The sequence below is a fragment of the Mauremys mutica genome, chromosome 8, assembly GCF_020497125.1.
Source record: "Mauremys mutica isolate MM-2020 ecotype Southern chromosome 8, ASM2049712v1, whole genome shotgun sequence".
NCBI classification, from domain to species: domain Eukaryota; kingdom Metazoa; phylum Chordata; order Testudines; family Geoemydidae; genus Mauremys; species Mauremys mutica.
Window position 1 is genome coordinate 8494197 of NC_059079.1, and position 27536 is coordinate 8521732.

The window sequence follows — 27536 nt, forward strand, 5'->3', positions numbered from 1 at the left end:
TCGGATGCATAGACTGAAACATACAGCAAGAAAATATTTATACTTACAGAGAACATGAAAAGGTGGAAGTAGCCATACCAACTGTAAGAGGCCAATCAATTGAGATGAGCTATCATCAGCAGGAGAAAAAAAAACTTTTGAAGTGATAATCGAGATGACCCATAGAAGGTGTGAGGATACTTAACATGGGGAAATAGATTCAATTAGTGTAATGGCCGAACCATTCCCAGTCTCTGTTCAAACCTAAGTTAATCGTATCTAATTTGCATATTAATTCAAGTTCAGCAGTCTCTCTTTGGAGTCTGTTTCTGAAGTTTTTTTGTTGTAAAATTGCCACCTTCAAGTCTGTCACTGAGTGATATATGCCATCATGTGCCAGCAATGCCCCTCTTCCATATACATTGGCTAAACCGGACACAAAGAATAAATGGACACAAATCTGACGTCAGGAATCATAACATTCAAAAACCAGTGGGAGAACATGTCAACCTCTCTAACCACTCAGTGACAGACTTGAAGGTGGCAATAAATTTGTTAGTCTCTAAGGTGCCACAAGTACTCCTGTTCTTTTTGCAGATACAGACTAACATGGCTGCTACTCTAAAAACATCTTGCATGCGTCTGATGAACTGGGTATTCACCCACGAAAGCTTATGCTCCAATACTTCTGTTAGTCTATAAGGTGCCACAGGACTCTTTGTCACTTTTTACAGATCCAGACTAACACGGCTACCCCTCTGATACTAAAAATACCTTGTGTTTCCTGAAAACAAGATGATCTCATCTCTTTCTCTGAAAAACCCTGTCACAGAACTTCATGTGTTCATCACCTCCATGCAGGGCTATAGAATTCTCTCTTCCTCCACCTAGAGTAGAAATTCACAAGAAAAGCACAGCTGGGACACAACACAGCAGCCTGTCTCTTAAGTGAAGCAAGCTGTGGAAGACATATTACACCAAGCTATACAACCTGCACTGGCTCTCCATACACCCCCAGATCCAATTCAAGATTTTGTTGTTGAATTACAAAGCCCTGAATGGACATGCTGATATTATCTAAAAAGCCACATGTCTTTCCTCAACGTCAGACACCCCTGTCCAGCACACTACCCTTCTTGAACCTTGATACAGACTCAAGGAACCCTTCTAAACAGCAGACCCGACACTTTAGAAGGAACATCTTCTCAAGGAAGATTTGGAAGAGTCTTGCCCTCCCCAGGGTACTTTCATGCTATAAGAGCCAGCTCTTTGCCATAACATTCCTCAGAGAACTAGAAGAGAAGAAATAGTCTTTGCACTGATGACTACAAAAAACTTGATAATGGCTAGGCTGGTAGTGTGCAGAGACCACTACCTATCATTCCTGACCAATATATGTCATTGTCTGTGGAGAAAAAGCAAAGTGTTTTTACCCCACAGCTCTTCCAAAGCAAGAACATTTATTTTTAGGGTAAAAGCATTATGGAGAAAACATAAATATAAACAAACCTACACTCATGCTAAAAGCTTAGCAATGGTCACTCTCAACTCCAACATAGGGCTCTTGTAAGTGTCAGTCTTTCAAATGCCTCAACTGAGTTTGCTTTCTTGGTTACCAGTTCATGCCAGGTTTCAGATCAAGAACAAGACCCCTTTGGGGCAGTCTACCCCTTTATTAATACTGTGTGGGCCTTTAACTCTGGCCTCCTGTAACAGGTAATCATCAGTCAATGGCCCTGTTCTCTAGGCAAAGCTTCAAAAGGCTGGGTTTTTTGTATAACTGGTTTTGGGGAATTTGCATTAATCACTGCCTGGTGATTACAGATTCAACAGGAAACCCACCCATGGTTTGCTGACAAGCTGGTTCTACAATTATAAAGATATAAGTTTTTACTCATCAAGTTAAGTATATTTTAGTACAGAGAATAATAAGCAGATCTGAGGACAGATTCAGTTCTCCACATAGGACATAGTCCAGAAATGATCTCTTTTACCTGCAAGGAACATTAGAAACATTTTTCAACGATCAGTCAGAGGAACTACTAATAGGATGAGATGGCCCGGAGTAAACAGATAGTATGCTACCTGAAACAGGTCAGCTGTGTTTTGTGATTTCTAAGGCAGAAGAAAAATAGCATTTCTTGGCCTCAGAAACAGCTCTTCTGTACATCCACATACATTCAGGGGTGAGCTGCAGCCGGTTCGCACCGGATCGCGCGAACCGGTTGTTAAATTTAGAAGCCCCCTTTAGAACCGGTTGTTCCTGGAGGAACAACTAGCTCCAAAAGGGCTTTTAAATTTAACTAAAACTCTAGCAGCTCCCTGCCCTTCCCCCAGCCCCAGCTCACCTCACTCCGCCTCCTCATCCGAAGCTCCTCCGGCTTCTCCTCCCCCTCCCCAGCTTCCCGCGAATCAGCTGTTCACGTGGGAAGCCTGGGAGGACTGAGAAGAAGCAGCGCTTCCACCAGGTGAGCTGGGGCCGGGGCCGGGGCGCCAGTGGGAGGAGGGCTCCAAGCGGTGCGCCTCTCCGTGAGGTCCTGGCGAGACTCTGGGGTCAGGCAGCGTGGCTCCTGCCCCCAGGGTCCAGCTGTAACCTTGGTTCCTGCCCGGCTGCTGGTCTGGGCGGGCAGCCGGGCTCCTGCCGCCCGATCTGGCTCCCGGGTCCGGGCGGCCCGGCTCCTGCCGCCGGGTCCGGGCGGGTGGGCGGCCCGGCTCCTGCCACCGGGTCCGGGCGGGTGGGCGGCCCGGCTCCTGCCGCCGGGTCCAGCTCCTGCCGCCGGGTCCGGGCGGGCGGGCGGCCCGGCTCCTGCCGCCGGGTCCGGGCGGGCGGGCGGCCCGGCTCCTGCCGCCGGGTCCGGCTCCTGCCGCCGGGTCCAGGCAGGCAGGAGGAGGGAACCAGTTGTTAAAAATTTGGAGGGAGGAGGGAACCGGTTGTTAAAAATTTGGCAGCTCATCACTGCATACATTCCCTACACAATAGGGGATTTGATTCCAGGAACCTCCTCAGCCATCTCCTCTCCAATATAAGGCTCAGAAGTTTCAGTATCTGGAGCTCATCAATAAACCATCATGGCACAAGAGACAGTGAGAATGTGGTGAGTGACCAGATAATGGAGAGCCCTCACTAATGGATGGTAATAGCTTTCAGCTAACTGTCAGACATCCTAGTTGGAAGGGGACATTAGATATGTCTCAGCATGTGTGAGGAAATAGGTCTCAAAGGCTATGGTGAAATACCCATATCAACACCATAGCCAGGTTATAATATAAGCCCTACATTGAAAAGCATGAGGTGACAGTCAGACCGTCTCATAGAGTCTGACCTGAACATCTAAACTATCCAAACCAGACTCAATATGGCCAACTGTGTGGGAACAATCCTCAACCCTCTGGCTAAAAACCAGGGAGTTCATCTCTTCCTTGAAGCCAATAACAAGGAATATTTGACCAACATCAAGTAATGCTCCATTTTTATGTGTGCTGCTCTGTTGCTACACACAACATTCCCTACATTTCATACACCCTCTCCCACAAAACAATGGCTGTTTTTCATGTTGGTTTACTTTCACTTATACATATACTCTGTAAATAAACCATTCATATTAATTACGGTTAGAAATTCAAAAAACTTTTTAAAAAATCACCCACGTGAAACTAGCTATTGCCTCAAAATCCCATTGTTAGTGGTGACATTACTAATCTCAACCGTATGGCTACATCTTCCTTCATTATGTCACAGAATCCCTTATAAACTACCATCTCTGCCATTTTCCAGTGGGATTTCCAGCACCACTCTTGCTGCAATTATTACCTTTGAGATTTCAAAATATTCACATTCTGGATTCACTTCAATTCTTGTTCCTGGCAGACAGCTTGACGTACCTCTCTGCAGTGCCAACATGCTCCTGCTTTATTAGCAGAGTACTTCCATCCTCTGTTTCAGTCTTCAGACGTTAATGTCTAAAATGCCCCTAATCAGTCATCTCTGATGTTCCTGTACATTTCCCATCAGACCTAATAACTTATTGCTCACTCTTCAAATGCGGGATGGGGTAGGGGGGTGAGGGGAAGAGCTCTTACATTATGGGAACTATGCAAAAAAGAATATTCCATTTCTAAATATTTTCTTCAACACTATGGGCCAGATTTTCAAATGCTCAGTAACACAACGGGGACCAGATTTTCCAAAGAGCTCAATTTCCTTTCAGTGCGTAACTAGGAGCTAAACTATGAGTGCTGAGTCTTTTTTAAAATTCTGGCCTATATCTTCCTCCTTACAGTCAGCTCATTGACATTATGAACTGAAATATTATGTCATAAAATACTAGCTGGCTCCCTCAAAAAAGAAGGCAAATAGGTTGCACTGGCTGCAATAGTAAAATATTAGGAATGGGAATAAGGAGTTGGGGTTGAAAGGCTCCAATCCTGCAATGAGACTCCATGCATACACCAGGGTCCACCCGTATGGAAAAGATCATAGCCTCAGGCTCAAAGTCTCAGTCACAGACTTACTGGGTGACCCAACTGCTTTGTGCATCAGTTTTCCTCTCTGGAAAATGGGGACAATGATATTACCTACATGAAAAGAGTGTTATGAGACTTAACTGATATTTATACAGCAATCTGACTGTCAGATGAAAGTTCTACATGTTTGGGGTTTTTTTAATTATAAAATTGAGGGGAGGTTGCATTGGAAAACTGTGCAGCTTACATCAATGTGAACAAGACTCATTAATATTTTAATTCTGTCCATCTCAGTTGAAAAATCCTTAACTGCGTGCAAATGTTACTTAATGAACTAAAAAAACTGATTTAAACAGCCATGATGTATATTAATGCATTATTATAATCCACTTTAATTCAGGAAGTCAAAAAGAAAAGGAATTTATGTAATATTAAAAATGTACTACATAAAAACGTAAATAAATTCTATTGAATTCTCAGCAACTAATACTCTGCTTTAAACTTAACTAAACAAAGAACCATGTACGTACCACATTAGGATGCAATGAATAGGAAACACAAATCATTTTAAAAATAGGAACAACTTGTTTATGAAAATTATTTTGCTTTTGTGTATATTTATGAAAACAGGAGACTTAATAACGAGGATTATCATGATGTTATGTTCTCCTGCAAGTTACACGCTTTTAGATTATTAAAAAAAAAGGACAATAAATACTTTCTCTATAAAATTGTTTTCACAAGTCTAAGGTATTCTAGTGCAAACTTTTGACTTTGGGCCTAGGGCTGCTTTTTTCTTTGAAAATGTCAAATTGTAACCAAAACCTTTTCAATCTATGTTCACTTTTCTCAGATTGTTCTCTGTTGCCACAGTATGGTGCTGAACTGCTGTTTGAAAACATGAAAGGGGGGATGAAGCTCTTTCCATGCGGCCATATGACTGATTTTCCATTTAAGATCTATTTTAAGTAGGCTCTCCTAAAAAAGCATTTAAACGACACATTACATTTTTTAATTTTTTTCAGTTAAGTAGCTATTGTCACTTGTAAACAAGTAAAACTTGTAAACTCAGATGTTTATTATATGCTGTTATATTTTTAAAATTCCAAAAGTAATGTTTTGCTTTCAATATTTAGAACCAATATTAGACCCTTGTACAATACTTTGTATTTTCAGGAAATTGACTTGATCTGAATCGGTCTTTTCTAGTTAACTACTATGATGCTGAAATATAAAATACATTTCACTAGAACTGTTTTTTCAGAAATACTGACATCAGCCATGTGTGTGCCAAATGATGTCCCTCTCCATTCAAATCTCTACTTAAGACACATTTCTTTCACTAAGGCTTTCAGCGACAAAGCAGAAAAGGAAATTTCTTTAAGTGCTCACACCTTCCAGAATGGGCCTCAATCCAGATATGTCTGAACTGTATTGCCTACATCTCATTTAGACTGTAAGCAAGCTGTGTTCCCTTGTATGTTTGCACTGCATCGAGAAACACAGAGCATTCAGTAAATAATACTGCGAGAAATTCTGCAGTTCTCACTCACCCATATCCTGGGCACTCATACTGTGGGCTAATCTAACCCTTCATGCACACAGATGAGTGTCAGAATCCATCCTGTGATAGGATTTTCTTCTTCTCCCAGATCCTGCATACGGATCTCTACCGATATGGCATTGCCTGAGCAGAGACTCACTAACCCCAAAGACTTCCCCACAGAAAGGTGATAAGGGCACCACAGCAGGGAACCTCCCCTTTAAAAGTAAAATTTGCTGTTCTAGTTCTATACCACTAAGTTATATCTGATGACACTGTTCTGTTTCTCTTTCCACTCACCAAGAATCTGCAGACAGTCCAAAGGAATGAGTTTACAGCCAATAATGCAGAATTAGAGGGAAACAAAAGTCAATTTTACCAAATTGTTAAGTTTATAAGTGATTTAACTACTGCGAATCTACCTCTTTCCCTCCCCCCACCCCCAACACACACACTTTACATACATTATAATCCTAAGATTTATCTGGTTACAATATTTGTGCCAACATTGTAAAAATCATAATTTTATATATACACATACACCCCATACGAGGGTTTTATTTCTCAGCACTAATCAGTCCCCACTAAATGAAGGCTGAACAATTATTGATGTGTTAGAGAACAAAATTCATTTTTAGTCATGCACTTAGTAAAGCATGTAAAGATTGGATCCTACCCTGATGCCATCATTTTAGTACCTTCAGTTTAAGTTTTCACTGCTTGTAATTTTGAAGAAAAATACTCTCCTTTATTCTCTACTATGGACAAGGATTCCCACATAACTCTAACATTCTCTTGGAAGAAAAGGTGTCCAAGGATATGGAATTCTCATCTCCCTGTTTATTAATGCAAAGTTGGTAGCCAATAAGGTAACAACAATGTATGACTTGCTTAAAGGTGAGGTTCCTGGCTTTGCATACATCCCTGAGAACTGGTTGGATGATGCTTCAGGACCCATTTCAGTGACGTTTTCTGGCTGGATACACAGTGTAGCAAAAAACAAAGAAAGATTGGCATAGCGGGGATGTACTACAGTCAGTAGAATACAGTGGGTATGTTTACACTGCAAATAACTACAAAACAAAATACCTCGCAGCAGCAAGTCTCAGAGCCCAGGTCAGTTGACTTGGGGTTGCATTACGGACTAAAAATAGAAATATGGACATTCATGCTGGGGCTGGAGCTTGGGCTCTGAGACCCAGTGAGTTTCTCATAACGTCCATTCTGCTATTTTTAAGCCCATAGAATAAGCCCCAGGAGAAAACCCTGGAAGGTTGTTCAACTCATAGCTGGACAAACTCTGGATCTAGTATTCAAGATGGTAGTGGATGTGGGGAAACTTGAAATCAAATATTGTCATGGACTTACCTTTACTTCCTTAAAATTTTAAGTTGGGTCTCACCTCTTCTAACAAGATGAGAGACTTATTTTGATGATATGCCCTCAGAAGCGGTTGGAACCAGAGCAGGTCTGTTAGGAAGAATATTGTTGCTCTGAATGACCACTCTATCAGTGGTTTGGTGGAATATTATAAAACTCTTTCATCCTCAAAACTGGTCTCAAGCCATCCTCTTTGTTGGCTTCTGCTTCATAAGCCTATGGCCATCTTGGTTCATAGTAGACCTGTGTCAGCTGAAGCAAGAGGGAAGATGACTTGAGCATATGGGGAAGAAATCTTAGCTCAAATCTGATTCATATGACAAGGAATTTTAAAATATAATTATAGCATGGTTATTAGGGAGGCAAATAAATGGTTCTTCCCTTGCACCACAACATCCATAAAATGTCTACCAGTGAATCTATTATGGTGTTGCACAGTTAAACGAAGTTGCTTCTACTTGGTTGCAGATTTGATTTACTTCCACACTGTAAGGAGTAAATTTGGTTAGAAACAGCTGATGCCATGAGCCGTCAACGCTCTGCCCGCCACCCCCTCTCTTCTATAGCAGTAAGTCTGTAGCTCAGTTGCCTCTGTTAACCTCAGTTATGGCAATATTCCATGGGAAGAAGCAAATTCTTAGGCCCGGTCTACACCACAAAGTTATGTTGACTTGCATCTTCACATAAATTAGTCTCCGGCCGATGAAAATGCGTTTTTACACTGATTTAGTAACTGCATCCCACCCCCGAGCAGCATAGAGTCATTGCTCATGTTATTAGGTTGACGCATTGTCATTGTAGATACTGCGTTGCTTACACTGACTGTTACCAGTTTTCAGGAGCCATCCCCCAAAGCCCCACACTGACAGTACAAGCACCCCTGGTGAGGATGTGTACCGCTGACACAAGGAACCAAGTGTACACACACAAGAGACTTAATAACTGTGGTGGCTGTATGCCGACATAAGGTAGATTGACATAATTTTGTAGTGTAGACATGGTTTTGGATAGGCAATACTGTGGCATTTAGGCTTTATAGAACAAAACTAACATCTTAAAAGCAACCGAGAATCCAACACATAGCCCAGACAGCCGAAATCCATTTTCCTTCAAGGCACTTTGCAATGCCTAACTTTCCGCCTTGGCCTGCAGGGTGTTGGGAGATGGGTTTGTTGGGGACTGTGATGGCAGTTTGGTAGGTGGGGTTTATTGCATTTTTGCTATATTCACGGTGCCCCAGTGTGGTGCTATCAGTTGGTAATTGCCAGAATTTCTTTGTGTTGAGCCTGCAAGATGCTGAGTACTCTGGCCCTGATCTCTCAAAGTACTTCAGTACATGCTTTACTTTTAGCAGATGAGTAGTACCACTGATGTCCATGGGACCATTCACATGCTTAAAAGTTAAGCATGTGCTCAAGCGCTTTGCTGGATCAGGTCCAGCGTGCCCAGCACCTTGTAGGATCTAGCTCTTTATATATGAACTCTGCGGATAAGAGCTTGTCAAAGGTGCTCAGACGATCAGATAGGCATACTTTTATGTAGTGAGTACAAAGCTAAATAAGTGAATAACCTCCCTGTGTGTGCAGTATATCCAATCCTCTGGTACAAGCAGACTTTAAATTTTTTAGACAAGCCTTCAATCCCAAACCACAGCCTTGCAGCTAAAGTATGCCAGGATCACCATCTTCTGGGTCAGTAATCAGAGATTACAAAATAAAATAAAAAATATAGCTTTGCACTAGCTTTATACAGTCACCATCCAGGAGAGCCAAACATAAACCAATTCAAACACTGCCAAAATCCCAGCAGAGTTGAAGCAGTAAAGTGCTACTGGGCAAATGGAGCTAATCACTCCAGATAGCATTACAGGGCCCCTCCCCCATCTTTGCAAGTATGGTCAATAGCACTGTCAACAAAGTAATTATTGTTTAATGCTCTGCTACAAAAGACGGAAAACAAAGCTTCTGGAAATGAAAGTGAAAGCAGTATCAATTCAATCTAGGATATTGCACTGGTTTGCTGCCGTTACACATTCCTTAAAAATCTCATTCTGTTCTTATGTCCTTGAGTGCAGTTACGTAAATATTAAGTGACAGAAAGATGTAGTTAACAATCTTCACGCTAATGTAGATATGGCATCACAGACTGGTTATTTTAATAGGATTATATGAAAATGGCTTGTATAGGTTGACAGTAAACAACATAGCACACAGTTCATTTATCACTATTCCCTGCAGCAGGTTTTCCTTCTATAAAATGGATCATAACAATCTGCAGCTGATTCTGTTTTCTCATCCCAACAGAGTCATTAAGCTCAAAGTTCCTTTCTTCTGAAGTTCCAACCACTGTCTTTTTATTTTTAAATGTTTTTTGGATGGACAAGAGTTGATGTCACAAGTGAGCTGCAAAGCTGACTGAAGATTTTAATTGTTTTTTCTGATTTATGATCTGTTCCTCTAAGAATGGAGTATACTCTTGGAGTGAGTTTCCTATATAAACTAATGCTATTTCTAGCACTCAGGAATTGAGAGCTTACGTATGTGATAGACACAGGCGATATTCATTACAAAGCAATGTTTAGAGTTATGTTTACATTTTTCATAAAACTAGATGTTGCTGGTGACCTAAAGCCCTTTCTTTTTATCATGATTATGCAATTTCTGCATTATGAAATCTTTATAACTGTGTCTATCAGAACCACAAAAGGCAGACCACAATGGTAATACAGCAAAGAGTCTTGTGGCACCTTATAGACTAACAGACATTTTGGAGCATGAGCTTTCATGGGTGAATACCCACTTCGTCGGATGCATATACATGTATTCACCCACGAAAGCTCATGCTCCAAAACGTCTGTTTGTTTATAAGGTGCCACAAGACTCTTTGCTGCTTTTACAGATCCAGACTAACACGGCTACCCCTCTGAATGGTAATACAGTTTGCCATACAACAAAAGCGTCTCTGATCTTAGTTTGTGAGCATTTCAGTTTGCACATCTGGAAAGAGCATAGCACATTGTGGGTGCTGCCACAAAGAACAAACTTTTAAGTGTCCAGTGCCAAGTTTTATTATTTGTAACCATTAGATTAGAACATTGCACTGACAGGTGATAATTTTGATGGTAATAAGAATGGACCATAATGTGCCATAAATTTTAAAGCAGAACTCACTAATTCAAATTGGGATGCAAAGGTGCTGGAACTAAGGGTGCTGGAGCACCCCCTGGCTTGAAGTGGTTTCCATTATATACAGGGTTTACAGTTTGGTTCAATGGCTCTCAGCACCTCCACTATGAAAATTGTTCCAGCATCCCTGTTGGGAAGTCTTACTAAAAACTAATGACATAATATGGCTCAATATTGTTTTCCTCTGGTAACACACAAAAACACCTGGAAACCTACTAAACTAAAAATATATATTTACAGTATAACTCCATTAAAGAAAAGGAAGAAAATATTATTTCTGATATTTGTTATTTTCAGGTCCAACTCTGCTCATGCTGATATCCAATCTGGCAGAGAAATAGCTATAGCAGAGTTTAAAGTTGGCATTTGGTTTTGGAATGGTGTTTATATTATCAATGCTAGGGAAATAGCAGCAGTAGCTGCTATTTATGTGTGAGTAAACACATATACAGATGAATAAAGTGAATGTGCCCCTAACATATATGTAGGAACACCCCTACTTCCTAGAAAAATTAGTAAGTTGGGTTTACTTTTCGTTACTGTTGTTTCTGTGGATGTTGTCACACTGAGTAAACTGTCACAAAATGCATTTAGATGACATTTTAACCTAGTTGCAGTTAGATCCATTGGAAACTACAAAATCTGACACCAATATCATTTAAAAAGTATGGTTCCTCATCACACAGAGACCTGTAGCTTCCATTTTTTCAAAGAAGAAGAGTATAGCTTTATTATAGATGACTGTTATTGCATAACCTAACACTGAACATAGAAATGGAAAATTTAACCTTTGAAAAATTGACTATTTTCTTTGTTTCATGCCTTAAACCAGTCATAACTGATCAGTTAAAATGGGTGAGGGAATATCCATACAACTCATTAGCTATTTTTACTGGTGTACCCAGCCATTTGTACAATGAACAAAGGATATTTGATCAGCGAGACAGCAATGTAACATCTGGTAAGTAGTTTCACAAGTCCAAGGCCTGATTCTGATCTCATTTACACTGGTGTAAATCAGAAGTAACTCCAGTGAAACAAAGAGACCAACACCAAACCAGTGTGGGATCAGAATCAAGCCCCCAGCATCCGTGTTCTGGTCTATTTTAGTCTGCATCACATGTCTCTTTTAAGAGGTGGTGGCTCACTTACACAGCTCCACATCAGACATATTGCCTTCTTGTTTTAAAATATGTATGTTTAATATTTAATTTAACACAATTCCATATTCCAGTCTCTGTGTACTGAGCAAGTTCCTTTGAGGCTTGCGGTTTGTATGTGCAGTCACAATGCACCTCAAGTATAATTTGGAAGCACTACTGCCTAATGCGGTGAGAGGAAGTGTCTGTGTCCAATTAATCTTGGCTCTTTTTTGAGTGAATAATGAAAATACTGCCAAGTGAGTGGTGATTTGTAAAGTGGACCATACGAGCTGCGCCAAGCTGACTGAGCTCATTTAATTTAGAATGAGTGATCAGTGCAATGATTGGTGGGGGTCTGAGTATACTGAAAAGCCAAGAGTCTTGCACTATATACAGATAGTTTAGATTACCAACTTTGAACATTATCCACTTTAAAACTGGCCACTGTGAAATATTATGTATGACTAGACATACCTGGAGCTATACGAACATCATACAATATATCTATACATTTACATAGTTTGTGTTTGTTTATATTTTCAAACACATATAGAAATCATCTTTCACTGTATTATGTTGTTCAATGTTGTATAATATATTCCAGTATGACAAAAACTTACTGTGCAATATAAATAAAGGCACAATCTAAAAAAAAAAATCAACTTTTACATGTGTTATCTGTTTGGACAGTATTTATACAGTCTAAAGTTATTTGAAGCCAGTGATGTCGGAATGAAAATAGCAAGATAAATGGTACCCAGGACACCATGTTACCAAGCTTGTAGGACAGACTATTTTCAAGATCATGTGGCACATCTAGAATGTTTGATAGCTCTCTGAAGTAAAGCGCATAAATATTAAAGGTCAGAACAGAACCACTAAGTTATCCATTCACGTTAGCAATAGGAATTGTTGCCTTTTGGCTCTGTTCCTTTTTGCCATTCTGTGATCTGATGACAGTTAAATGTCCCATATTGATGTTTCACTTTCAAGTTTCATAGAATTGTTGAAAGTATTTAAGGTGTTAACTGAGGCAGAGTATCTTTTCATAGAGGAAAATATGAAATTAGATTACTTTGAAAACACTAAATGCAGCGAAATGAGTGGCTCAAAAAGTCTTTAGAAACAATAGCCTAAATATGGCTTCGTGAGACTTGAATTTCACTATTATCCTACAGAAAAGATCCATGGTGAAATTCTGTTCTGCCCCTCTTAAAGGCACAGTACAGAACTCATAGCCTAGGGGAGCTAACTAAGGTAGCTCCAAATCACCTTTGTGCCCTCCCAGTCTAAGGCTGGAGAGACTCCCCACACCCCAACAGAAAACAGACAACCCTGAGGGCCTGTCTAAATTACAGCAGCCTCCCTAAGCAGCCCCATGGGCCACAGGGCTGCTCAGAAGCTCAGCAGTCCTGCTGCAACCAACCCCACAGCTGGACCCAGCACTTTTAGGGCCCCTTTATGACACATAAAAGAGGCAGAGTGGGGTTGAGGATCTCACCCTTGATTTCTAAAACCATCCCGTGTGCCATTTGATCCTCTCAAGTACAGTCAACTTCTGTTTTCATGCAGCATGGTACAGAGCCCCCCCCCCCCAAAAATCCTGTTTTAAAGTCATATGCTAAGCAACAAAACACTACATTAAATATTTAAGTGAACTTACAGAAATTGCCTATTCAAGCCCTGCAAAACCATTAAGTATCCAAGCTGCTCTAGGATGTTCTTATGTGGAGAAAAGCCAGAAATCCATTACGATTGCAATGTTTTGTACAAAGATAACATCGTGAGCTGGATTCCAAAGCTTTTTATACAGATCGTCATGGTGAGCTGCAAAATGTTGTTATATCAAGTTCTGGAAAACATACTATGTGTGTACATTTAGATATAAAATCTGGAGTTACACACAGATAAATTCCATGCCATATTTTGAATGGCATGTTTAATTTTCTGAAATATGAAAAATAATATTTAGTGGCGACAGGTAATGCAGTGTTAACAAGATTTAAAGACTACATCTGTCTGTCAAAATGCAGATAAAAGACAAATGCCTCATATCTCAATGTTTTAATCAGTTAATCGTGGTTTTGATGAACATGCAAATGTGACCGTTTTATTCTCTATTTTCACAGAGAGTGAAAGTTAACAAAAACCAGTTTTACGTTACAATTAATGACAGTTGTGTCCTCTGATATTAATAATTAAACCCCACAAAATCAAAATGATTAAGTTTCCTACTCCCAACTCCCTTTGGATTTTATGTTTTCCTTTTAACTATTTTCACCTTCCCCATGTAATTGTTGGGCCTCCTAATTGGGGTGATTAGTATCAGCCAGGGATGTGTACTGGGCTTCTCTTAATGAAGAATTTGCTTCACCAATAAAAAGGTTTTAAATGGTGGGCCTCTTTGTTAATTCTTTTCTTAATTTCCTATTTTATTTCATTTTTATATAAATTTGGTGCTAGTAAAGGGAACCAGACAGGCCTAGTGAATGAAGTCCTCTATTTATCCCAGTGTTTCTAAGTCTCACAATTTTGTTACGAATCTTATGATATTTTGTAGATTTTTTCTATAAAACTCCATCTGCTGGAGATTGCATAAGAATTTCAGCTCTCATAAAAAACAAAAAGACAGAAAAAAGAAAAAAAGTTTCTAGCCTTTATGGTTGTGGAGAAAAGCTTGTGAAGCAAGTGCACCCTAAAGACTCAGAAACCAAGGCAAATAAAAAAGAACCAACATTTATGATTTTTAAAAACACTCATGATTTTTAAGCCAATCTTATTATGTTGGGGCCTGAGGGTTTGTCTACACATTAGATGCAGCGAGTTTGATTTAGCGGGTCTGGTGAAGACATGCTAAATCGATGGCAGAGCATTCTCCCATGAATTTGTGTCCTCCACCTCCCCGAGAAGCGTAAAGGATGTTGATGGGAGACACTTTCCTGTCAACACAGTGTGGTGTAGCCACTGTGGTAAGTGGATCTAACTACGTCATGTAACTGAAGTTGCATAAGTTAGATTGATTTACTGTAGTAGTGTAGACCACCCCTGAGTCAGGATTCTGGAATGTCTGGGTTTGGCAATACTTTCATTCACAGAAAAGTTACATCAAGGTGAGTAGAAGTTCAAGCTTTTCCCACAATCCTCAGATTCAAGCCTGACCAGGAAGGACCATCTCTTGGGGAGAAAGAATAGGCTTAGTCTCCAGCCTCATTTTATTCTTTGATAAGAAGTGTGTCAGTTAGAACCAACTGTGGTGACATTTTATTTTTGAGGTGGACATTAGAGGTGGGACTAAAACAGCTAAACCCATTTTACATGAGCCACCAAAATATTCAACCATTTTTAGGGGTAAGCTATCTACCCACTTTTCTTTTTGCATATGGTAGTAAAGGCTATAACCCCATTCTGAAGAAATCTCACAGAAATACAAGACAGGATGCCAAGTATCAAACTTCCCTTGTAAAGCTGTTTCAGTTTTCCCATTTAATATCTTTGGAGGTGAACTGGTCCTACATGGTAATCTTAGTGTTGCACTACATGTTGCAGAAGAGATATTTTATATGAAATTAAATTACCATTTGTCTATATTTCACCATGCAAGTAAGCTGCCTCATGTGTCATTGATAGCAGTAAAACAAATACGTGCATATGTACTTTAGCAAGGATGATGAATTATACTGTATAAGTATTTAAGGGCAGACATCCATAATGAAGCATGCTAGTTGGCAAACATGCTTATTACTTACCACACTGAGTCCCAGCAATTCTCTGTAAAAGTAGTCCATGTTCCTCCTTTGTAAGTTGTCGAGATAGTGTCGGAGCCGAGTATATGTGTACGGATAGCAATAGGCAAATTGGAAAATGTCATCCTCCCGGTCAAAGCAGAAAGCAAATGACATCACATAGTTCTTTCTGTGGTCTGGACAGCGATAGTAATATACATTTTTAGGTGGCAGCCTTTGCCTAAAAAACAAAACACATACAAATGTGTGGACATAAGAATCTTGATAAATTCAAACCTTACAATAAAACTAACTGAAATTCATATTCTAGGTAGAACTAATTAAGTGAACCAACTGGGAGCCTCAATGGTTCAGAGGTTGGTAACTGGATGACAAACCTTTCAAGGACATTATTGGACTATATGGAATGAGTCTGTGCCTGGAGGCGTCTCTTTTCAGGTCGGGGTTAGGCATATTTAATGCAACAGTGTCTTGACAAGACATACATGGAACTTAGGGAAGATTCTGTATTGCAATCCAGTTTAATGGTGAGGAGATATATAGAAACATAGCACAAGTATCAGGAAAAATCAGTTCTTGAGAAACAAAAACCTCTTGTTTAATGAGGTTGTAGAACGACCCCAGAAATTCTCTCTTCTGAAACAGCCACCTGGTCCTGATTTAGAAAGAGAGAGGGATGGGAGTTTAGTCTAGAATTACTGTATCCTTTGGAAATCCCAGGCTAAATGCATATGGCACCCAGTTACTATGGTGCTGGGCATATTAAACATGCAAATACAATATAATGACTCACTATAGCGGAAATGCTTACATGACTATGTCAATACCTGTATCAATTTAAGGGATGATGAATGCCAATATCTAGTCTTGTCAGATGTCTTTCACAACCATCCAAATTAAATATGATTCTCTTATTTCACATTTGTGTTGTGAAGTACTTCAGAGATATGAGCAAAGACCCTTTATATGGACAGATGCTGTTCAATGTCTCTCTTCACATCCTCTCTGAGTGTTGGATACAGGTTTTCTGCCTGCATCTAGACAGTCAGATTCTCTAGTTATACCATGTTCCTGCAATTTAATGCAACTAATTTACCAGTCATGTTTGGCAACAGCACACTGTAGTCCTGCAGACTCCAACTAATTCAATTATATAGTATTATAAACAGGTCTCATCTAATGGTCATAGCTGATCTCAGCTAAACCAGGATCATGGTGACGGAAAACATAATATGATTTACAGACGTAGCAATGGTAATGTGTCCTTTCTGAGAAACTAGACTACTGCAGAGCATCAATTTTGGCCTTTCATTGCTAATAAGAAATGGAGAACAAAACCCTCTCATTGTGCACATGCTTGCCAATTGACAGCCATTAAGGAGTATGATCAGCAAAACTCAGGAGCTACAAAGAGAACAATAAAGGAATTGAGATGCTGTTGGATAAATACAATAGACAGTGATGCAGTTATTTAGAGTTGAAATAAAAATTATTTGCCCCTCTTATTGCTGTGGTTCTTGAACACAGATAGTTTTGAAGGTTTCCTTCAGTAGTTGTGGTTTTCTAAGACCTTTACTTACTGCTGACGATTTATCCTAACAAAGTGGAAATGATTTTTAAGGCCACATATGTGAAGGACACAAAAATACTTTTCAATTTTTTTTTAGAAGTACCATTGGGGGAAACATTGTCACCAGCCGTCTGCATAAAGTACCTTCACCTAATAGGTTCATCGAGTATCTTAACATATTTCTATCACTCACTCTTACTCTGGAGTGCTATAGGACATCCCTCATTTGCTCTCAAATCAAGCAGATGATGTGGCAGTGGGTAAATGTATTCTAGCTCCCAGTTCTCAAACCGTAATGCAAGTTTAAACGGTATGTTGCTGAGTTGTTGAACTTTATTTGTTTCCAAATTAGCAGAGGGGGAAATAACAAAGGGCAGGCCTTACTTTATGCAATAATAACTGCATGTAAAATGGGACCGATGGGGAAATTCAGAATTCCAGAAAGGGTAATGCTAATTGAAATTCATCTGCTGATAGTTAATGTTTAAATGACGAATGGTTCCATAATTTTGTACTTTGAAGCAAGTTAAAGATAACTTTTGTTAATGTATGAAATACACTTTTGATATTTCATTCCCTTTCCCCTTCATTATAGAAGCTAAGCATCTGTTTTATTATCCACTTTGACACACCGTTTTATGGCTGCATTTGGCTATTATGGCTAATCTCGATGTCTAGGACATCTGGTATTGACATTTCACTATCTGGTGTCTGACACAGCAGTAGAAACCATCCTCAATTCCTAGGTTTAAATTCACCCTCTCAGGGCAGAAATGGTTTGAATTAAGAGTTTGGGCACTATCTTCCAAAAATAATTATAATAGTACTCCTGTCACTGCTAATCTATTCTTATCTCTCCCACCACTTTGTCACTGTTAATCTATTTGTGAGTCATATGGAGAAAGAGAGTCAGTGTTTAGATACCAACAACACATCTTTACATACAGGAGCCTAATCAGATTCAGATCTTATCTTGGAATTTAAAAAGAAAAGAAAAAAAGATAGAAAGAAAAAGAAAAGAGACACAGTGCTAGATATCACCAACTGAGTTTTTGATAACGAAAAGACATTGCTCAGTTCTTGAATTAACCTTTGTGTCCTAGACACACTATTGTTTACTCTTTCCCTTTTTTGTTCTATGCCTTCTGGAAAAGGACACCCACACACTGTGGCAGCAGCTGCTCCTATTAATTTAAAGCTATTACAAAAATTAAAATTAAACCCAATTACTGTGGCTGGTTTATAGTCGGGGAACGGCTTAGTCTGATTGTTCCCTCTGGTTATGGACAAAAACAATATTCCTACCTACAGGCAGCTGCCAGTGGAATACTAATGCATCCAGGGCCTGGCGGGGACAGATTCAGAATGCAGAGTTTAACTGCATTTCTGAGTAGAGAAAAATATCTTATCACGGATCTGCAGAAATGCACCGACTTCCTATACTGTAGGTCACAATGCAGTCATTTCATGGTTAGCACTAGGACAGCAAAGTTATGGAAGAACCTTGATACTTTTATTTGTCATTCTGCATTTCCAAGCAGTGAACACCAATTAACAGGGCACATTTATGGATACACAAGTGCCTGAATCTCATCACTTCAGAATGGTTATTTAAAGGAAAACCCCATGAATTCCAAGCACAGCTGCAGCACGTAGCATCTTCCAGGAAACTTATTTTCAGTTTGTTTTTAGAAATGTATTACAGAAACAGGGTTTAATATTTTACCTGTTTTGAAACAAATTTGGGCTGCTGAGTTTGCAAAGTTACATGCCAAAATCATCCAGGTGATTGGGGAGTGCAGACAGAAAGCTTTCCATTCCACTTCTGGCTCTCCTCATAATCCTAGGAGAAGTGCTGCAGCTAGAGAAGGGCATTCCAAGGCAATGCTCAAGGGTCCAAGTTTTTGAGTGCATTCACTTCCTGCCCTAGCAAACCACTACCTCTAATCCTTGTACTCATTTGCTACTCTAGGTAAGGATGGGGTATGATTGACACATTGTTCCCCAGAATACAGACACATATCAACACTGTGTTTATAGAGTACAGTATGATGAGATTTTCAAAACCATCAAGGGGATTGGGTGGCAAAAATCCCATTGACTTCAGTGTGAGCCAGGAATTCTCCCCATCTCTTATGATGGGAAGCAAGTATCTAAATTCTGTGTTTATGTAGCATCCAGCAGCGACTCCAGGCACCAGCACTCCAAGCACATGCCTGGGGCGGCAAGCCTCAGGGGGTGCCCTGCCGGTCCCTGCGAGGGCAGCAGTCAGGCAGCCTTTGGCGGCTTGCCTGCAGAAGGTCCGCCGGTCCTGCGGATTAGGCAGCAATTCGTCAGCGGGTATGCCGAAACAGCGGGACTGGCGGACCTCCCGCAGGCATGCAGCCGAATCTGCAAGACCGGGGTCCTCCCGCAGGCGCGCCACCGAAGGCAGCCTGCCTGCCGTGCTTGGGGTGGCAAAAAAGCTAGAGCCGCCCCTGGTAGCATCCAGAGCAAATGGGCTCCTGGTCCATGGTGGGGCTCATAGGTGCAGTCACAATGCAAACAATAAATAATAATCATTACTTTTGAGGTTTTTCCTAACATGGGAGTAAATCTATTCTAGCACTAGAAAAGGTTCAGAAAAGGGCAACTAAAATGATTAGGGGTTTGGAGAGGGTCCCATATGAGGAAAGATTAAAGAGGCTAGGACTCTTCAGCTTGGAAAAGAGAAGACTAAGGGGGGATATGATAGCAGTATATAAAATCATGGGTGATGTTGAGAAAGTGGATAAGGAAAAGTTATTTACTTATTCCCATAATACAAGAACTAGGGGTCACCAAATGAAATTAATAGGCAGCAGGTTTAAAACAAATAAAAGGAAGTTCTTCTTCACGCAGCGCACAGTCAACTTGTGGAACTCCTTACCTGAGGAGGTTGTGAAGGCTAGAACTATAACAATGTTTAAAAGGGGACTGGATAAATTCTTGGTGGCTAAGTCCATAAATGGCTATTAGCTAGGATGGGTAAGAATGGTGTCCCTAGCCTCTGTTCGTCAGAGGATGGAGATGGATGGCAGGAGAGAGATCACTTGATCATTGCCTGTTAGTTTCACTCCCTCTGGGGCACCTGGCGTTGGCCACTGTCAGTAGACAGATACTGGGCTAGATGGACCTTTGGTCTGACCCGGTACGGCCTTTCTTATGTTCTTATGTTCTTACCCAGACAAAACTCCCAATGGCTTTAAAGAGCAACCTAAACTCTATTTGGCCTATTTTTAATATGGCACTCAGACACAAATTAAACAATTGCCACCATCTTCAGGATTGGCCAAATCTATCACCATCAGCAGACAGCAAAGAAATGATGATGATCTTTGGAGGAAAAACAAAAAGTGATAGGTGCTGTAAAAGACTAATGGATGGAAAATAATAAGTGATATTACTTGTAGATAAGCGATTAAATGAGTATGCTTGCAAAGTAGTGTTAGCAGTGGTGACACACTGTGGTGATCATTTCCAGCTGCCATCAGTGTGCAGCAATAGAGATGTAAGTTTACTAAATCACTGAACTGCAGGTTCTTTTAGGCCATTGCAAAAGATGGGCCTGAGTCAAAACCTTAAAGCCAAATACCTACAAACTTTTGTGGTGTTTGAAGTCCAAACCCAAATCCAGACCTTAATTTTGCAAATGATGTCAGCCTTTCAATGGACCAATCCCAAACTCCAGATCTGAGCATCCCTCAAATTTTAGACATCCAAATCTAAATCTGACAACTTGACTCCAATCTATTAATTAAAGAGTTCTACAATGTTGGAGAAAATATGAACAAGTTAGTCATCCACTAAAAACTTTTTTTTCCTTTTGGGAGTCAGCCCTTTCAAATGGAGGTTCTTACGGTTCGATTTTTCTTTTAATCTGAAGCATTATTTTTCTCTTCACTTATTACTGTTGTCAACTAGAGCTGCCATCTTCAAAATTCCAAATTTAAGGTGACAGCATAAATTCCTAGGATTTTCACTGCACAGGACTCTACACTTGATTCATGTAGCAATAGTGGGTGTTACAAGTGGAGTTAAGTGCTCTTTGCAGAAAGCAGAATCTGTTTTGGCACAGCTGACTCAGGCAGTTTCAGATACTGAGAAATAACAATCTTGCATTTGTACTTGCTAACATTAATTAGAATGGCCACTAAATAGATTCCTCATCCTTAACAACCCAGCTGTGCAACTCAAGGTCTTCTACCTCGACAAGTATCTGGTTTCTTCTCACTGAGTAGGAAAATCAAAGTTGCATGTACATCAATGGGTTTCTTAAGATTGGAAAGTCTACAGTCTCAGTATATCACAAAGCACACAGCTTCCAAGGGTTAATGCATTAATTGAAAGAATTAAATGAACTCTATGAGGAGTGCTTGGTAATTGAAATAATTAAATGAACTTTGCAAAGATTACTTGTTAATGGTTCGTATTCTTTACAACTTCAAGGGAAAGAGGGAAAAGGAATATTTTTTTTCAGATTTATTACAATATACAGTGAACAGAGAAAAGATTAATTTGATTTTTGGAGGATTCCTTCATTTAAAATGCTTGTAATGAATCTGGAAAACTGTAAATATTTCACTGGTATAATAAAACCTTTTGGCAGGGCAGGCTTCTTACAAGGCCCAGTCCTGCTCTATTTAAGTCAGTGGGAGGAGGACTGGTCCCCTAGACCAGGACTGGTCTAGGGGACAAACACCACCATAAAAAGGGCAGGAAACACATTCCAGGATAAATTTACGTACTTTAGAAAGCTTGATAGCTTAATACTGGGGTCAGATTTTCTAAAGTGGTCACCTAAATTGTACCCACAAACTCTGTGCATGCAATTATCTACTTTGCACTGCAAACATGTGCATGGGCACATTTTTCAGAAAAACTGTAGGAAGCCACTTTGGAAAAATCATCCCTTCAACTCAAAAAAATTCACTGGTGAGGGGAATCAGTGAAAAATGACAATAAGGACCCTCTGTTGTTCTGTGTTTGTACAGCACCTACCTCAATGGAATCCTTGTCTATGACCAGGGCTTCTAGGCACTACGGAAATACAAATAATGTAACTACTCGAAGTCCAGTCAGAGGGGTCTGGTTGGAGACATCACTGATGAGAAGGATGTGAAATGCTAAGGAAAGGGCCTGCTGTGTAGAAAGTATAATGAAGCAGTGTGGAGTACTCAGAAAACCACTCTCTAACAGCAGATCAGGATTAGGAGATGTAACGCAGAATTAATCACTTGCTACTTAATATTGCTGGCAAAAATGCAAACAGAAAAAATTACTCCATATGTTGTTACCTCTCTGTATTCCTAATCCCTTCTGCTGCCATATCTAGCTACCATTCACCAAGATAGAGGTAACGAGTTTTGTATGTGCTAGCTAGCTACAGACAGATGCTTGGATGAGTGAAACACCCAGCTCAGCAGTCTTTGTACAGGCAAAAAAAAAAAATGGTTACTCGCCTGCTCGTAACCATTGCTATTTGAGATGCGTTGTTCATGTCCATTCCAACCAGGTGTGTGCGCACCACGTTCATGGTAGCCAGAAGATTTTTCCCATAGTAGCATCCATCAGGTCAGTCTGGGCGCCCCTGGGAGTTTTGCCTTCATGGCACTCAATATAGAGCCCTGCCGACCTGCCACGCCCTCAGTTCCTTCTTGCCGGTTACTCCGACAGAGGGGTAGGAGGGTGGGTATTGGAATGGACATGAACAATGCATCTCAAATAGCAATGGTTACGAGAAGGTGAGTAACCATTTTTTCTTCTTCGGGTGATTGTTCATGTCAATGCCAATCAGGTGACTCACAAGCCCAAGTTCAGGAGGTGGGGTCAGAGTCTTCCACTGATTGGAGCACTGCTCATCCGAAGGCTGCATCGTCTCTGGCCTGCTGGGGAATTGCATAGTGCATGGCGAAAGTATGGATAGGGGACCACGTCGCCACTCTGCAGATTTCCTGAGTGGGGACCTGAGCCAGGAATGCTGTTGATAAAGCCTGCGCCCTGGTGGAGTGCACAGTAATTGGAGGTGCAGGAACCCCCGCCAGGTTATAGCACTCACGAATACAGGATGCGCTCCATGATGAAATGCATTGTGACGACACAGGCAGTCGTTTCATTCTGTCCGCCACTAACACAAATAACTGGATCAATTTTCTGAATGGTTTCGTTCTCTCGATGTAAAAGGCTAGCACCCTGTGGACATCCAGAGAGTGGAGTCTCTGCTCCCTGCCAGTGAAATGCCAGGGTAGAATACCAGGAGAAAGATGTCCTGGTTGATGTGAAACTGCGACACAACCTTCAGGAAGAAAGCAGGATGAGGCCGGAGTTGAACCTTGTCCTGACAGAACACGGTGTAGGGAGGCTCTGATGTTAGGACCCTGAGCTCAGACACCCTCCTGGCCGAGGTTATCGCTACCAGGAACATCACCTTGTAAGAGAGGCAGAGCAGGAAGCATGTCACCAATGGTTCAAAGGGGGGGTGTCCCATGAGCCTTGAAAGGAGCAGGTTGAGGTCCCAGGCAGGGACAGGTTGATGGATGTTAGGGTATAGCCTGTCGAGCCCTTTTAAGAATCGGCTGACCATGGGGTTAGCAAACACAGAGCAGATTTCCGTGCCCAGGTGGAAGGCCATGATGGCATCTAAGTCCACTCTTATTGATGACAACAAAAGCCCCTGCTGCTTCAGATGGAGGAAGTAGTCAAGAATAAGCAGCACTGAGGCTAGCATAGGGGACAAATGGTACTGCGCCAAACAGACTGAAAATCTTTTCCACGTGGCAAGGTATGTGGCTCTCATAGAGAGTTTTCTGCTGCCAAGGAGGACCTGTCTAACTTGCTGAATCCAGTGAGGGGATGATGGCGGCCAGAGAGACCATACGGAACCTGAGTTTCTTCACAAACTTGTTGAGATCTCGTAGGTCTAAGATAGGCCTGAGGAAGCCTTTGACTTTTGGTATTAAGAAATACCAGGAATAAATGCCCTCACACCTGTGCTCCTGAGGAACCTCCTCCACTGTGCCTAGTGATAGGAGTGACTGCACCTCCTGGATAAGGAGCTGCTCATGAGAAGGGTCCCTGAAAGGGATGGAGAAGGAGGGTGGAAGGGCACAGAATTGGATGGAGTTTCCCCTCTCTGCTGTGCGGAGCATCCAGCAGTCTGAAGTGATATGGGACTATGCATGGTAGAAAGGGGACAGTCGGGAGGAAAAGTAAGGTGGGGTAGATCCAGTTTTTGTTCTGGTGTGCCATCCTCAACTGCACCTTCAAAAAGCTGGTTTGGGGCCGGAAGGTGGTTTGGGTTGGCCAGAGTTCTCACCTAAGGACGGGTATTGTTTTTTATTGCCACTCCTGTTCCTCCTCTGAGAACTGTCCTGGCGGTTCTGCTGATAGAACCTCAGAGGAGGTTGCGGCCCAAAGACCTGAGTGTGGCTCATGAATCTTTCAGGCTATGCAGCCTCTTGTCTGTCTTTTCAGAGAAAAGAGTCAAACCCTCAAATGGGAGGTCCTGAATGGTCTGTTGGACCTCATAAGGGAGCCTCGAGACTTGGAACCAGGAGCTCCTTCTCATGGCCACCCCAGTAGCCCTGACCCTAGTGGCAGCATCAGCACTGTCCAACGTGGCCTGGAGGGAAGCCCTTGAGACTAGCTTCCTCTTCTCCACCAAGGCTGAGAACTCAGCTCGGGAGTCTGAAGGGAGGAGCTTTGTAAATTTGGCCATTGCCACACAGTGTTATAAGAGTACCTGCTGGTTCAAAATATGGAGCTGCAGACCCCCTGTAGAATAGATCACAGAATATCAGGGTTGGAAAGGACCTCAGGAGGTCATCTAGTCCAACCCCCTGCTCAAAGCAGGATCAATCCCTAACTAAACCCCAAAATGGCTCCTCAAGGATTGAACTCATATGCCTGCGTTTAGCAGGCCAATGCTCAAACCACTGAGCTATCCCTCCCCTATCTTTCTTCTGACAAGGTCGAGTCACTTAGCCTCCCTGTTTTTAGGGGAGGGCCCCTAGAAACCCTGCCACTCATGCTTATTAGCAGCGTCCACGACAAGAGAGTTGGGAGGTGGGTGGGAATACAACTGTTCATACACCTTGGATTGCACAAAATAACGCCTCTCGTTGTGTTTGGCAGTGGGTGGCAAGGAAGCTGGGGTCTGCCACAGGGTCTTGGTGGTATCCACAATAGTCTTAATAAGTGGCAAGTCAATATGAGAAGGACCTGAGGGGGTGAGGAAATCCACCATGGGATCAGCCTGCTCGACCACCTCCTCAGCCTTAATGCCCAGACCCTGAGCAGCCCTTTGCAGCAACTTTTGTAGCACCCAGTTGTTCTCAAGCGCCGGGACTACGGCTGTGCCTGCCAATGCCTCATCCAGAGATGATGAGGAGGAAGCCCCTATAAGCAACGGCTGCTCCCTGCCATCAGCTCCCAAGGGGTCCCGCGACTCTTGGGGATCTCAGGGGAATGTTGGTGCTGATGGAGTGCCCATCAGCACCGGGGCTGTCATCACCGAACTCGGCATTGGTATAGGAACCGGAGACACTGATGGTGCTGCCGGTGGAGCCGGTGCCAACCCAGCTGGCTGAGCTGAAGATGATGGCGGGGCTGATGTCTGCGCCACTGTTGGTACCGAGGTTGTCAAGAGTGCTGAAAATGCTGTCAGGACTGGAGCGGGAGTTGGTGCCGAGATCGCTGTCGGTGCCGAGGTCGAAAGAGTCGCTGGTGCTGAGGCTGGTGCCGGTGATGGTGCCGCAGTCGATGGTGTTGGCATGCAGGTAGGCGCCAAGGCACGCTGCCTGGTTGATGGTGGGACGAATGTGGCTAAGGCCACCAAAGACGCTGCGGAGCAATATCCTTGGATCCCTCCCTGGCTCTGGTGAAAGGCCCAGTGGGTCCAGAATGGCCAGTATGGTGGATTCTGCCACTGCGGTGGCTGGGCCTGGAGCTCTCTCGCCTTGCCCTCGATCATCGGCTCCTACTCCTCTGAGAGCGGCAGGAGTCAGAGTCTGACTCCAAGGTCTCCGAGGCTGAAGACCACAGAGGTGCCAAGCTTCGATGCATCGAGCATCAAGAGCTTGGGAAGCAACTAGGCTCTCTGTCTGAGTGGGCCGGTGCCAAAGGATGTGGAGAGGGGGAATGCCTAGACATCATTGCCGGCTTCCCTCTTGACTGAACCTGGGGGTGGGATGGGACCGCCAGCACAGGAGGTTCCTTCCTCCTAGGGGGCAAGAATGGTGCCACAAGGTGCAGAAGATCTCGAGCAGCTTCAAAAGCTTCTGGCATCAAAGGAAGTGGTAGCTGCTGGTCCGTAGTGACCGGTGAATGTGCGGGACCTGGACACACAGCCCTAATGGGGGATCTTGAGCTGTGGCCCTCCTGGGGTCTCACTTATTTAGATTTAGCTGGAGGTGACTGACTGTCCAGCTTCTTTTTCTTCTGAGGCACTGGTGAGTGCTCTCTGCTGTGCCTCGGGAGGTGCCATGCCAGTGCCAAACATCCCAGGACGAGTCCTTTCTCGGCACCGAACTCAATGATAGTACCGAGGTGCTCCGTGTCGCCGAGGAAGTGTTAGGAGCCAGATCCCCTGAGCCTGGGTCCGAATGGGGGTGTAGAGCTGCCTCCAGGAGGATCACTTTAAGCTGCTGCTCCATTTCTGTAAGAGTTCTAGGATGGGACTTGCGGCAGATCTTACAGAGATCCTTTTAGTGACCCTCCCCTAGGCATCATCAGCACGAGGAGTATGGATCACTCTTTGGCATGTGCTTCATGCAGGCCACACAGTTTCTAAATCTCAGAGACAGCTCCGGGGAGTCAAAAGGTGGGGTTGAGACCCCCAACAACTCTAATTACTAGCTAAAACTACTAAGATAAACTAACTACATACAAAGAACTGGAGTTGAACACGCTTGCTAAAGCAAGGACTATGGGAAGTTCCAGCCTACCGTCACTGGCAGTAAGAAGGAACTGAGAGGGTGGCAGGTTGGCAGGGCTCTATATTGAGCACCATGAAGGTGTGACTCCAGGGGGCGCCCGGACTGACCCGACGGATGCTGCTAGGAGAAAAAAAACTCCCGGCTATAGTGCACATGTGCACTCGCACACACCTGACTGGAATCAGCAAGAACTCAACGAAGAACCCGACTTTGCTACAGACTTCAGTGGTAGTTTTGACTGCACAGGACTGTAGGATCAGTGCCAAAGAGGAGATAATCAATTTCTACTAATCTTTACTTCACAATGGGTTTTGTGGTACAATCAGAGCTGCTGTTCTCATTTTACTTCTGACTGTGAGCAACTATTAGATTTTCTATCCTTATTCACTCCTGAAAAAGATACGGTTTGAACTGGAGTTAGGTGAGAACTGGCCATGATGCAGATAGTTCGTGTCAAACCTGCATCATGTTGCTTAAATTCTCTAAACCTCAGCACAGCATTTTTGTCTTTTTTCTTTTTCATAGCTTGTTTACTGATCCTCAGTGTCAGTGTGTCAGGCGGGGTCCAGGCTTGCCA

The 27536-nt window shown here is 42.3% G+C and overlaps 1 protein-coding gene across 8 annotated transcripts in view; it reads right to left on the reverse strand.

The window, feature by feature from the left end:
* Positions 1-27536, reverse strand: part of AGBL4 (AGBL carboxypeptidase 4) — a 1358157-nt gene that overhangs the window by 751496 nt on the left and 579125 nt on the right. For all 8 annotated transcript variants that reach the window (XM_045028065.1, XM_045028068.1, XM_045028071.1 and 5 more), the window contains one exon: positions 15440-15656. In XM_045028065.1, the coding sequence (XP_044884000.1) occupies positions 15440-15656 (217 nt within the window). The remainder of the gene's footprint in view (positions 1-15439; positions 15657-27536) is intronic.